Source organism: Amia ocellicauda, chromosome 6, assembly GCF_036373705.1.
Source record: "Amia ocellicauda isolate fAmiCal2 chromosome 6, fAmiCal2.hap1, whole genome shotgun sequence".
Classification (NCBI taxonomy): domain Eukaryota; kingdom Metazoa; phylum Chordata; class Actinopteri; order Amiiformes; family Amiidae; genus Amia; species Amia ocellicauda.
This window is the reverse complement of record NC_089855.1, coordinates 19,704,038-19,719,179: the sequence shown is the minus strand read 5'-3', so window position 1 is coordinate 19,719,179 and position 15,142 is coordinate 19,704,038. Positions and strand designations below refer to the sequence as shown.

The following is a 15,142-nucleotide window of genomic DNA, read 5'->3' as shown; positions in this document are numbered from 1 at the left end:
TGACCCCAGCCAGTAATTAAACAGTGTTTTATAACTAACAATATAAAAAGCTGTACTCTCACTGTGTATTTATACCTGGCTTCTCTGGCTTATGCTTTCTCCAGGCTGCAAGAGTGAGTCTGAATTCTCCAGCACTGGCACTTGCTGGTATGTGCACTGCATGCTGGGTAAAAGCAGATTTTTAAGCTGATGGGGCATTTTCTCCCACCCGTGTGTTTTTACTGTCCATTGATCTAAAGGTTTCCAACCCGAATTCTGTGAGTACATCTTAGGTGGCCTCTAAAGCATTGATAAAAATTAGTCTGTGAATGAGCTTACGACATTTCCCCTGACCGTTTTATCTGTTATTGCTACATTGCTACAGACATCCGAAAACACTGTTGTATTTGTTTGTTTTCCCTTTTTTCAGGGAAATATATTATTTATATATATATTTAAAACTCCTGCCATTGTATGTTATTAAATGGTATTTCATAGCTAGGACTTATGTTGTAAGTCGCCCTGGATAAGGGCGTCTGCCAAGAAATAAAAATAATAAAAAAAATAATAGGGTGTGTAATAACTTGTATAGTTTTGGTGTGGGATGTACTGTACTCTATGATTTAAGTCCTTAAATGCACTGGTGCTATGTTTAATGTTAGGAATCACTTCCATGCTGTTCCCCCCCCTTCCAAATGAAAAATATTAAATACTGAGCTTGCTGATTTATCTTAATTTACTTTATTGATCTCCAGTGAATATGCAGCACTCTGGCATGTATCACATATAACTCATAGTTCATTGCTGTATTATCATTATTATTATTGATGTTGTATATCTTAATATATTTGTTAGAGATGAGACACATACATGTCTATATGCATGTATATATGTGAGAGTTTGTGTGTGTGTGCGTGTTTGTGTGTGTCTAAAAAAATACAATTTGTCCCTCATCTATTTATAACATCTGCTAATAAGCTGAAGATGGCAACCATCCAGACACTTTAGTTGGATCAATTTCCAAACTAAGCAAGACCAAAGGGTGAGAATATAAAAAAGATTATGAATGGGAAAAGCCCATAGAAAGCCGAGGTTTATTCATTCACTAACAGCTATTTGGGTCAGAATATGGTAAGCACCCTGTTTTGAAAGTTTCCAGTATTACGGTATTACCCACAAAATGGCTTGAAAGCACATTCCTTTAGCTCATTTCCAACTTATGACCTTTTAAACCCCATTCACATAACCTATATAATGTGCAGTCATCAGATTTTTTGAAAAAGGATTTTGAATGAAATAAGTAGCAATTACATGGCTTCAAGGAGCGTTGATCAAGCTGTATTGGAGTAGCTTGAAAGTGTATTAGTTACAGTTTTAAGCAGCCAATGTAAAATTGTAATTTTATTAACTTTGATTAACCTCTTATTCATTGGTTTAATGATGAGAACATTTGTATAGAGTAATAGAGTATACAGGCCTTGTTTTCACCTTTGATGAATTAGTCTGCCTTAATCTGCAGTAAACTGATAATGTTACTGTACTTACACATAACTTAACATGTGGTGTACTTTTCCATTTTGTATTAAAATGTACTGTAATGTCACTTGACCAATCAAAAACCTTATGTAATAAGGCAATTACAAATTTGGGTAGCATGATACATAATGTATTTAAAGTTAAGTGGAGGGCAGTGTCTCTGTTTTTAGGCCATGGATACATTACATATTGAAAACAAAACAAGATATATAGATTTAGTTCAAAATATCAGTTTTCAACTAATCATAATAAAATGTATATTTATTGACTTTCTTCAAACTAACTTGAAGAAAAAAAAAATTCATAGATATGAGTACACCATAAGATATGCTTCAGAAAAAATAAAATGTTCATCAGAAATGTGATTTAAAATACTTTATATACTTTTAATAGCCAAGATTATGTGGGTGCCATACAGCATAGTGTCTATGCTCCAACAAACAGTGCTATGGGCCAGAGGGAAGAATTGGTTGGGTAGATTCTCCTCACTGTGCACACATGTATTATGGGAAGTGGTTGGTAGGTTGAAACAGCAACAGAAAAGTTCACCTGTCACATTAAAAATTATGCATTTTTATTCTTAAAAAATGTGGTGGGTACTGTCTCCGTTCACAGGACTTTATTTTGCTAACTGTCCCAAATGTTAGAACGGATTTTGGCAAAAGGGCTTTCTGTACTCTGCCCCATCAGCTTACAAAATAGATTTTAATTAGGCTGATTCCTTGACTTGTCAATGTTTTTAATTTGCTGTTTCTATGATTGTAAATTATGACTGTGATTTCTTTGTTTTTCTTATTAGTAGAGTACTTTTATTTGTTATATTGTATTTTGCAATTTTTATATAATGACTTGCTGCTGCCTATCTTGGCCAGGATGCTCTTTTTAATTTTTTAATCTCAATGAGCCTTTCCTGGTTAAATAAAGGTTTAATAAAAAAAATTAAAATCCTAAAAAAATGTTAAAATCTAAGGAAATAAAAATAAAATAATGCTTAACTTTTTTATTTTAATTGGATATCATAAATATTTTCAAAATCCGGCAATGTATTACTGTAGAGGATGAGCCTTAAGTAATGTTAATGATGTTTAGTATTTGACTTTCAAGGGGGAAAGTATTGCACATACTATTATCGATATTTAGAAAGATGGGGATTTGAATATGTAAAGACTAAAGCTTCTTTTATGTTTGAATCAGAACTGGAGAACAGTTCTTTTTTTTCTTTTAAACTGACTCTTCCCTTGTATAGAACCCGATTTTGATATGCCTTACATGTGGAACATCTTCTCATAAAGAAAAATGGTGTCTATAATTAAGCCCAGCAGCAGCTGAAGAACACTGGCCTTATCATATGGAGCGTCTCCATTCTTTTTAAAAATACCCCCACTTAAAGTGCTAATAAATTGTGAAAAATAGCATGGAAAGCTTAAATAACCTTAAAAAGCCCCTTAACATAATTCAATTAGCCCATCTTAAAAGAAGTGTGGATAAAAAATAAAAAAATGATTTATGAAGAACAAAAATAAAATCTAAACCGTGCAATTTTCCAGAAAGTGTGATTGTAACTTAAATTTTTGACTTGGCTTAATTAGATGTCATGCCTTAATCTCTATAACAGTGAAAATTGGACTTGGAGCGAAACTGAAACTATCGGAAATGTTTGCTTGCCACTTTTTATTCGTTATTAGTAATCTATTTCTAAAACACTGGTTTTTGTTTCTATTTTAACCTCAGTTAAAATAAGTGAAAGATGTAGTGTTTGAAGTTCTTGCCTCAGTAACTCTCCACCAATTCAACACCACAGAAAGATTTGCTTTCATATTTAAATCAGAAGACGAAAAAATCAGTATATTGAGTGTGTATTTACTTATTTCCTTGTATGTACTTAGTAAGCATTTATTTTATGTAGGACTTCTAATAAACTCCAGATGACCTCAATCTTTATAATGCAATACTTCACAGAGAGCTTTATGAACGTTTTGTCTATTGTCTATCTATTAATTATTATTATCTACAAAAACTGACTTTAAATTAAATGGAGATACTGAATTGATTGCCTGCAATAATTATTAATTGAAAATACCCTAGTATTAACTATATGTCCATCTATTAAATCTGTTTGAAGATAAATGGTACGGTATTTAATATATATATATATATATATATATATATATATATATATATATATATTTCTTTTTTTTTTTTTTTTTTTTTTCTCGTGGAATGAAACTTTGTCTATAATTATATTACTGTGAATGTGTAGTGTTGACTTTAATTAAAATGTTAGATTTAATTAAGCTTTTCTGTTTCAATGCCATGCCATATGGGCAGTTTGATCAAATAATTATGAATCATTTAATTTAGTTTAATCTTTCTCCCATCTAATGATGCGAAAGAGAGAAATTCTCATCTATAATTAAAGTATTAAGGAAGCAACAGCGATAGCCACAGCAATGATAAACAGACGTTAAGTTTTCCTATTCTCTGTGTGGCTTTTCTCATTTAAGCTGTGTATTTAAAATAAAGAGTTTATAGCAATCCAAAACTCTGTCTATTGACTTTCAATTAACGAGCCTTGCTTTTAACTCCCATTGGTATACCCATAATTTAGTACCACTAATAGTTTAAGCTCTGGAGATGAATGAATGTTGATAAACTGCAAATGAATAATGACATCATTGTTACAGAGACTCCGTGCGGCTCTACCTATGCTCCAATTTATAGATTGCCTTGGGGTAACTACATAACACACTCTGCACCTGTACTCCTAATATGCTGGAGGGTTCACTTACACTGTGTTGCCTTAAAAAGAGAGATAAAAAGATGCAACTATAATGGCTTTTTTTCTTTCTGAATACTGAGGAAGCTATGGCTCATAATGACATAGGTAAGTTATACTTTGGGAACTCTGTAAATTATACTGAGCAAATAATAAAGTCAAATACAGGCCAGTAGCCTGAGCTATTGAAGTGGTTTTATGCCAGTGTTGAACAGAAGTCGTTTATAGACTGCTACAGTTACTAATGACAGGCTTACCTTTCAACATGATCTTAAGGACTTATAAATACTCTCTTTAGGAAAGAGAATAGTTGTGAAAATGTATTAGTTTGAAACCATTTCTAGGTTAGCTTAAGTTACTTCATGAAGACTGGCCAAGTTTCTAAAGGAAAACATGGATTCCAGGTTCCAGCAATAATGGGCACAGTCAAACTGTGGCTTAAGATCATTGAGTTATGTGAGCTTGCAGGATTAATCGGCACAACGTAACATTCATCTAAAACCATACACATCTTATGCACAAAACTATTGGCAAGCATGTAGTATTATAGGCAATATGGTTAATTTGAGTGTATGAAAATACAGACGTGTGTGTGTGTATATATACAGGCCTTAATTCAGCAGTGGATTGATAAAGGCTGATGGTGATGGTGATGACATATATATGTATTTTAAAATATTATTTTACGGTTTATTTTAAAATCCTGTTGGCAAGCATTTCATTCTGAACTAAAATTTGACAAGGCACTTATATGTTCAGTTTTTTACAACAGTTAAGGGAATAGAGAAGTCACACATTCTTCTGTTCCTGTTTCCTAGGAGGAAATCCCAACACAATTGGACATGCTTTTTGATTCTCTTTCCCATATGTTTCAGGCAGATTGAAATTTCATTCTGATTTATTTTTGACTAAGAAGACTCCATCCCACATGCTATTGATCCCATAGTCCATTAACTTTTGTAGCTGAATCGAATTCATACTCTCAAAGTACAGTAACCTATTATTATCTTTCCCAATTATTTAAAATAATTGTGACTTTAAAGTACAGGCCCATGGTGTCTCTTAAGAATATGATTATACACACTAGCATTTAATACCTGGGTCAGACCTAACTACCTGAGTGTCAAGCAAGTCCCTGTTTCACACTGGTTATTAAAGTGAAAAAAAAAATAACTTCTTAAATCTTTATGCTTTTTTTCAGTGCCATGTAATATAGAATACAAAATATCAGACTAGGGCTACATGGAATACTATGACATGGAGTGAAATCCCATATTTAAACCTGAGTTAAGAAGGCATTGGTAGCAATGATGCTTTTAAAAAATATACAGCTTTTGCTTTTTTTAATATTACATTTGAAAGTACATGTGGAAAACAAGGTATCTTGAAATCTAGTAGTAGTAGTAGTTAAACACAAAAACATATCATAAATGCTTAGTCAATGAATTTTCTCTTACTCTGCCGGTATCCCAAAATTTGAACATACATTGATCTAGCTAAGGCAAAACAGATTTATCCCAGTCAGTCAGTCAGGAACAGCCCAGTCTCACACGAGAAGAAAATGACAGTAGGATGGGGGTTTAAGTAAGTAAGCAAACTGAGTAAAAATATGTCAGCGTTTGTTTTTGGTCTTTATAAGTATGACTTCCACGTTCAGTATTTCTCTTTAAAGCCGTGAGGTCAAATCCAATATGTGTTGAAAATGTCATGGAATCTGTTTCACCAAAGTAAGGGAAGCACCTTCATTATTTTGTGACCTTTAACTTCCAAAATAAGATCATTTTCTTACATTCAATGTGAACTTTGGTTTCCAAACATTGATCTGCCTGTAGAAAATCAGGGGGAAAGCGGTATCGATACATTCCCTGATTTACATTTTTGCATTGATTTGTTTCGGTTCATTTGTTATTGTTGTGTCTGGTTTGTTGTTCTGTCACATTGCATGGAATATGTGAGTCTTGCATATGGTATTTATTACAGAGTTCTGCCCTCCCCTGATGTTTATTTTGGATTTGTGTATCTGACTCTTTTAATTATGTTAGTGCTTCAGCTGGGGAAGAACAAATAAATTGAAATGGCAAAACATGCTAGATAATTAACAGCTGTAATAAAGGATCCCATTGAAATATGCTGCTTTAAAAGTAGAGTGATTTATTACCAAATTGTCTGCATTCAGACAATGCAGGAAAAGAGCAAGCCAAGTTTAAATAGGAATGTGCTTCTTATTGCATCTTACACAGTACAATGATTGAAAAGGTGCTGCTTTAGACCTAGTGCTTTTAGATGTCATTAAAATTAGCCCAGGCTAAATTAAATCCACTCACCAATCATACATTCCAAATGTGTAAATAGATGGCAGTTTAATTTTGTATGATCAGCTGTTTCTCAGAATAGCACAGAAGGTTTTGGGTAACTGGAATTATCCTAACAGCTAAGACGTTCTTGGACTGATCTTTAAATAAAATAAAAGAATGGAAAGAGAAAAAGACGGTTTCACAATGAAAATCTGTATTTGGGTGATTGTATGTACAGTAGTAATGTAATTACTATACTGCACTGTAGTCTCAATCAAAATGTTTCTTATTGGTTAGGGAATTTGAGGAATATGTGTATTCATCACCTTGTCAAGCATGATGTATCAACATTATTGACTGCAAAGATGTGGGGAATGAGGAGTGTCTGTGCACCTCTACTCAGTAAAATCCAGTTTTACTACTGCTTCATGTCACCTTGAGACAAACTGCAATCCACAAGCATTGGCTAATTATTCTCGTATGGCAGAAAACACAAAATAATATCCATAAATTATCTCCAAAAACTGAGTCCCATTTTACATGTTTAGCAACCAAGACCCAGTGTAATATTTTTTCTCCTTGCTACTGTAAAAACAATATTAATGAGAACATCATTTTAGAGAACTAATTATTTCTATTTGTCTTGTGTCACACTTTCTAATTCTCCTATATTAACACAGCCTGCGTCAATTAATTGCTTTTCCAGTATTTGAACCTATTCCAAGAATGAGCTCACATGGATTTCCAGTCTCCTAGCTTCTGGGAGTGCATCTTGTCACAAATTCCTGGTGATGCTAAACATAGCGCTGGAAATATCTTTCCTGATTTCTGTAGCTTGCCAGTTGATGTGTTTTGCAAGTTTACGTGACCCTGCTAGGAGAGATAAAGTTCTTTGTTGCAAGATTAAACATCAAAACAGTTAAAGTGAAATTAAAATTAAATGAATGAATCTCAGTGAAGCAAAAAAGGCAGTAATTAATGGTTCCCTTAATTGTCTTCATAAAATATTTGCATGGGCATAATTTGCATAATTTACATGTATTAATTAATCTTTCAAAGGAATTTTATGCTGAGAGAAGCCAAAAATTCCCTTTGTTTTATTTAGCATCTAATGAAATATTTATCTTCTTTAATGAACTTCTCATCTTGATTTGAATTAAAAAATGCTAAAGTTTTTACATATTTTAATGAGGGTTTTCTTTTATAAAAACACTATTTTAATGTGCCTGGCAACACAAGATTTTTCATACCATGATATCAAAGTCAGATATCCTTTTTTTCTCATAAGACTACCTGTCAAGGCATATTTCTCTTTTTATATTTATTATTATTTAATTATTTAATTTGGTTGAAGATATGTGAGTAAAGAATGTGAGTAATTCATTTTATGGAATGGCATGCTTCTTTTATGATTTATCATCACATTTGGATTTCTTATTGAAAATAATAATAACAATAACAATTAAATATGAACACCATAAAATATTAAAAGTAAGTGCATCGTCTATATTTACTTACAAATACTTTTGTGTGTGATGTTTTGGAGAATAAAACTGGCTGTTTTGTGGATTGAGCATGGTGCTTCCCTGTTAAGGAAAACACCTGCACATTTAACATGAATCATAAAGTATACTCTATGGGGGTTCTGCCACCCCTAGGTAATTTAAAAAAACACAGATTTCATCCTTAGTGAACCCAGGCACTTTCAACATATGTAATTTTATTTAAAAGAGTTTTGAACTGTGAACATGACTTTTTTCAGAGTTTGTTATATCTGCCCTTGCCAATACAGAGATTATTATTAATATATATTTTTAAAAAATACATATTTTTTTAAGCTTGACTGAATAAATTTGCTCACTGTACTGTACTGTTGTACTGATATTGTACTACACAGAATTCTATACCCTATATACCAATCAATACTTTGACCTACCCACAAAATGTAAATTACAAACTGGTTACCCTATTGCGATTTATTTTATTAGTAAAAAGTGGTTTCTGACAATAAATTAAACCGCAATACTTCGGTTTGTTCCCATCATACATTTGGTGTTGATCTCCGGTTCATGTAAGATAAGCAATGCAAATTCATACCTTATATATTTAACTGAATAAAAGAATCAAGATAGCATTCATTTCATTAAATTCCTTTGTAAATTCAGTGATATTCAGTAAACTAAAGGCATTGGTAACCTTTGCAAATCAGCCGATCAGAGGAATACATTTGCCAAAATCAATTTTTCAACTAGAGTGGGCTACATTCGTCTTTGCCAAAATAGCTGAAATCAGCCAATCTGCCCAACTTTTTCATGACTGAACAGTAAAAACCCTCTACTGGATTAGATGTGTGGGTCCAACCAGATCCTTATGACTAAATTACACTGAGGAACACTGCATTTAACATGCACATAACTTATAATTTAGAATAAAAAGGGCAAGTGTTTTCTATATTTAATGTAAAGCATTATAGATTTTAAATTAAACAATCAGTACATATATTTAGTAAGTAAGAAGTGCAAGTATGCTTAGATTAAATTCCAGAGAAACAAATCAATGTCATTATCAACCCAACTTTCTGACGACACTTAGACTACATCTTAAATGCTGAAATTCCCATGGCCAATTAAAGGATTACCTCATTGAATTGTTGAAAGTGATTACCATAATTATGCTTTGTGAGTCTGTCTCTCTCTTATTTTTCCATAAAAAAAAAAAAAATTCTCCAGGACAAAAGGGAACATATTAAAAGAATTACAATAAAAATGTCATGTTGTACAACTATGTAAATAGGTTTCTACCAGTCTTTAGTACAGCAGGACAGTCCCTGTTTTCAATATGTAACTGCACGTTTTTACTTACTTTTTACTTGGCTTTTTACTGCAAGACTATTACTGCATGAGGCTGAATCAACTGAAACAGAATACAAATAATTCACGCCTGGACTCAGAACGTATTCAGAGCAATGCAGACTTACACTCATATTATTTTTAGCAATGACTTCACGCTGTAATGAGTTTTACACCGAATTCCACCGTGTTGCTTGAATAGAAATGGCCAGAATACAATGCCTTAGAGATTCAGGTCTGCTTGCTGTAATTAGCCCTTGTGTTTGTCTTTTCCTGGAATGGCCTTTGTTCTCTTGATAAAACACAGAACAACAGTAGCCAAGTTCACAGGGCTACTGAAAAAAAAATAGCAGAGATAGATATCTGCTAAGCACTGGCCAGTGAAAGGAAATGCTTAGTGGAATAATATTTTTGGTTGTGCTGTGCAGAGATTTATTCCATGCTTCTGCACTTTGACTTGATATTTGATATATTATATTAAATAAATAGTCGAAAGTGATATACCCCTTTGCCTTGCTGTGGTTTGCTGGGTTTGGTTAAACCTGAATACAAATCAGATGGTAGAAACACATCATAAAATATGCAGCGTACACTTAAAGTGTTCAAGATTTTTTTTTTTTTTTTTTTAAGATTTCAATAAAAGACCTGTGTGTCCTGTGTTTATCCAGCCCTGTTTGTTTTGTTTGAGCATGTCTTTAAGGTCCACATTGGAAATTTAAAAATTACTTAAATGGGAAAAAACAACAACAATAAAATCACAGAATGGCTTCTTGTTTCTAATTAGTTGCTTCCTCTGCTAAACATTCCCCCTGCCTCGTTTGATTCTATTTGGACTTGCCCTTGTTGTCATGTGGAAATCTAAACAGCAGATCGCTCATCCATCTTGTCACCACTTTTTTGTACGTGTTTCCCTTTTAAATTAAATAATTTAGATACAAGCCTGAATACAGGAAATGCTGTTTTAAGCCTGTAACCTAGCTTTTTTTTTTTTCTTTTTTCTTTTTCCAGTAGGAAATGTAAGGGTAACATACATCAAACAAGCTCCTGAGCCGTGCCTAACAGATGCTTTTACCAGCTCCAAAACAGGGAGCTTATGTGCATTCAGGCATGCACGTATGAGTGTTCTTTGAAAATGGACAAAGCTCGTTAGATTACAGGTGTCTGGAGATAGCGTCTGAGAACAAGAGCTGCCGTTTTCAATAAACCTACTTCCTTACAGGAAATGTAATTTATTAAGTGCTTTACATCATGAGTGCAGTATTATGTTCAAACAAGCATATCACAAAAAATGTTTTAAATGCAGGCTATTTTTACCTCTGTTTGTTGTCCTCACGCCGGCTGTTTTATTAGAATTCTGATTATAAAGGTCTGGCTTTTAAAGCCATTGTTCCCTTTCCTATTTTATCATAAATACAATATTCATTAACATTTTATGATTTTTTTAAATGTATCATGCACTGCTCTCCCGGAAGGCTAACATACATTTCCAGATTAGTTGCAACATTTATTTTATTTTTATTATTTAAAGAGGTGTGTTGGCAAATAAGTCTCGTTACAATATTTTAACATTACATTTTGCAATTTAACTTTTTTAACCTTCTATTCGTGTTGTGTTGTACTCTTCTACATTCTGAAGCCTGTAATTGAGTTTGATGTCACATGACCTCCTGTCAGCTCCCTGATTATACCGAGTTATGAAAGTGGGTTCCAACTGCTTGCCTCTTTCAACGTTAAATAAGAGATACATTCTAACTGAAGACTAATGAGAAAATAAAACCATTAAAAAAGGTCAGCCTGCAGTGTCCTCCTTGTTCTCACTGTTTCCAGGAATTACAGAACTGAACTGAAGTGTTTTCTAAACCCCTATGACATTGTTCTGGAGAAAACATAAAATTATGGCAAGGCTGATGTGTTTATTATTAATTGTAGATTGAATTCTACACCTCTGGGAGCCTCCAATTAAAAAGAAATACCTATGTATAACTATTTTTATCTTTACCTGTACTTTCTATTCAGCAAATAGCAAGTAGCTGTGACTGCATTATTTAAAAACCTATTCTTTGATATACACTGTGTTAATAATTGTGGTCTAAGCGAAAATCAGTGCAAGACATCCTCTGTGAAAATATATATAAGATTTGAGTATGTGTTTGTCAGTGTTTTATGTATGGCTGTTAAATAATTTACTTTATAACTGAAATCAACACCAAATGTGACACTCAACTAGACGGGGCTCCGTTGTAACATGACTAAACAAATGTGTGCTCTTTAAATCTAAACTGTGATCTCATCACCTGCTTTCTCATATGCAGCCAACACTGATTATACACATATTTCTGTCATAACAATTTATTAATATGAATTTGCTAAATAAATAAGCTATTATGTTCATCATTTACTTTTCATAATATAAAATGTTTTACTCCTGTTAATTTTGCTGATTAATTGTATATTTATCTGTTTCTTTGTGTGTTTATTTATTTGTTTATCTTTTATTTTTTTTACAGATGGAAGACTCTTTTTGAAAACTACGGTGATGTACTGAAGCAACGGTGTGGAAAGTGGTCGATTATTTCAATAAAAAATAATTTTAAAAATAAAAAATAAAAACTTTAACATGTAAAACACAATCAGGAAGATTTAAGGAACCTTTTGCAGCAACTCTACAGAACTGGCTAATCAATCAGTGACATTTCACCCTTGCTGAAATACTTTGAGGAGCTCTTTGGAAGCTGCAGTCTGTGGCCCAAAGGAGAAGAGAGAAGATGTTTAAATGTAAGAAAAGGACTCTTAGAGATAATGCCAATATGAAATAAGTGTTGTGAAAAAAGCAGGCCTGAAACTGATTTTATATGTGACAAATCCTCCTGTTTTGAAAGCTGGGAACTGAGCACAGAAGACAGACGTATCAGGAAGTACACTTGTAATAATATTTAAATAAAAAAGTTAAAAATAAAAACAAACTAACAATACTGTTAAGTGGAAGACTTTTCTACTGTATTCAAACCAGCAAGAAAGCTTCAAAAAGGAACCAGAATCTGTTTTCTTTTTTCTTTTTGGTTTTTGTTTGTTTGTTTCTTTCTTGAGAAAATATGAACTGTAACAGTTACTCTCAAACAAACACAGAGTTTGAGAAGGCCTCCTGCAGACAAGTCTGATTAGACTTTGTTTTCCACAGAAAGAAATCAACTTCTTCTAAGATTTTTTTTTCTAAATTAGAAGAAAAGAAAAGTCTCCTTTTTACCATAATGTATATTCCTGTTCAAAGTACAGAGCAGCTTATGAAAAAAGAAAAAAAAAAGATGGTGTGTATATATACAGTTATGGAAAGACGGTATTATGTATGCAGTAGATTTATTAGAAGAAAAAAAAGTCTAAATTGAAAGCTTTTTTTATTTTATTTCCCCTATCACTTTACTTTCTTTCTGTTATGTCATCCTAATGTCAGAAAGCTGCCTTTCTAGTTTTAACGCATGCAGGCATGTAAATGTTTGTCCTGGAGTCATGGTATTAAATAAATTGAACATTTGATGTCTGAAGAAAAACTGAAAGCTCCCTTTTAACAGCCACTTTATATATTAAAGCAAGAGGGAGAGAGAAAGAGAGAAGAAAAAAATCAAAGTTATTGTTTGTGGCTGTGGTGCGATTCAGACACCAGATTTATTTTTCTAACAACATCATGCATCATTGTTAAAATCAGCTCTGACCTTAAGAACACTTTATGTATTGATTGATCTTAATGTAGAGCTGATTGCTTGGCTGAAGTCTGTCTTCTCCCTTGTACTCAGCAAGGTTGGTTTCTCTGTAATCCTCACTGTCTTTGAAGAAAACCATCCCGTTTTCACATTCTGTGCAGATAACTGGAAGTAAACCTGTGACACAGAACTTAACGATGTAGTGTAGCTTTCTGTTTCTTTTGCATCGACTTGTTGACAAGTTAACCCTTTGAAGCCTAAGTTTGACAGTCATGCCTTTTATAACATGATAATAAACATTTTATATTTAAGAAATCTTATTACTTATTTATAAACTATCATAATTTGTGATAAAAATTGTTGAGGATGTGCTTAACTGGTCGGACCTTTGCAAGATATGGGCAGCTATTGACTTCTAAACCTTTTTTTTTCCTTCATAACATGTTTGTTCCTGGGGCTTCATATATAAATTCACCTGTATTTTGACCACAAGTATGATCAACCTGAGCCATTAAGAGATAGCTCACTTTCAGTTGTGCTTATTTTAATTAGGCTAACATGGGTTAAATGTGTTGAGTTTTAAGTATTTTTTATATGTATAAAGTACAATGTATTACATGCAGGAATGCACTGTAGCAAGATTTATGAGCATATTGTTCCTTTTCACTTTGTATTTACAGTACAGAAAACTGTATTAATATTTCAGAAATATTGTTGAGAGAGTTTTGCTCCATGAGGTTTTTTTTTTTTTTTTGGTTTGTTTGTTTTGTTTTTAAAATGTTCAGTGCTGTCACTCAATAATAAAATGTGTGTAAATGAGGACCAGACTTAATTCTTATACTAGGGTTACTACAGCCAATCGAAATCAAAACAACAAACGTCTCTTTAGCTGACATTCACCCCTCAAAAAAGACAACAAAAAAATATAAAAGTGTTACACGTGTTCGTTACAATTATGTTTAACAAAACACAATATGGTAAAAATAAAAATATGTTTATTTATATTTATGTTTTAATGAAGAGTAATGGCTGGCTGATTTGATTATAGGTATTATTTTTAGTCTTTAAAGGGTTAACACCTGTGTATGATAATGGCAAGCTTCTTATCCATTAAAAAAAATGTATTAGTACCTATTAGCATTTTTCATGCCTTGGCTCCTTGCATAAAGTTTACAGTAAGAGGGTTTGTTGGGTTAAGTGATGTGAACAATCTCTGCTTCGAGACAAGCGTCACAATCCCATACAAAGAGAAGGGAATTACAACAATATGAGAGGATGCCCCATTTAGATGTACAAAGGAACATCATTGTTATTCTTAAAAAAACTGCAAATTGTTATTTCACTGTGTGTCATAAAATTACTTTCCACAAGTTGTTGATCAAAATGCTTCTTTTATATTAACAATACTAGTGTCAGGCCGTCCTGTACGATAACAACATTGGCCCTCTATGCAAGCCATTGGAAGAGACCGTGCTCATCTTCACGTAGATCCTACGGAAATTGTCTATTTTTATCGATATATTTAACGTTTTCTAAAAGTAAAAAAAAAGTTAAAAAATCATTACAAAAAAATAATAATGAAGAAGGTTATTACAAATTTTGTTGTACAAAAACAAACTGTACAAAAAAAGAAAGAAAAACAGTTTTTACATCATAATTCAAGAATGCAAGTTTTTTTTTCTATAGTAGTCTAGTTCTATGAGTCCAGTTTTAATGTGAGAAACCACGTTTTACTGTATTTAATTTTTTTTTTCTTTTGAACAATCTGCTAATAAAACTGTCTGAAATATTGACATTTGCACTTGTTGTTTCACTTGATGAAGCTTTAAAGCAATACATAAGACTTGATAGAGTATTTGCTTTCTGTCAGTGAGGAACGTTAAAACAACAGAAGTCAGCTTTTTACATTGCTAGAAGAACAATAGCGAAGAATTTTTGATTTAACATGCAGCTGCTATTTTTCTATCATGAGTTACTGTGCTGAAAAACATCATAAAAGCACACTCCGTGATT

At 32.6% G+C, this 15,142-nt stretch overlaps 1 protein-coding gene across 4 annotated transcripts in view; it reads left to right on the top strand.

The window, feature by feature from the left end:
• Window positions 1–14,920, top strand: part of LOC136751178 (dachshund homolog 1) — a 184,180-nt gene extending 169,260 nt beyond the window's left edge. For all 4 annotated transcript variants that reach the window (XM_066706556.1, XM_066706555.1, XM_066706558.1 and 1 more), the window contains one exon: window positions 11,942–14,920. In XM_066706556.1, the coding sequence (XP_066562653.1) occupies window positions 11,942–11,979 (38 nt within the window). In that variant the 3' untranslated portion in view covers window positions 11,980–14,920. The remainder of the gene's footprint in view (window positions 1–11,941) is intronic.
• Window positions 14,921–15,142: the final 222 nt, after the last annotated feature.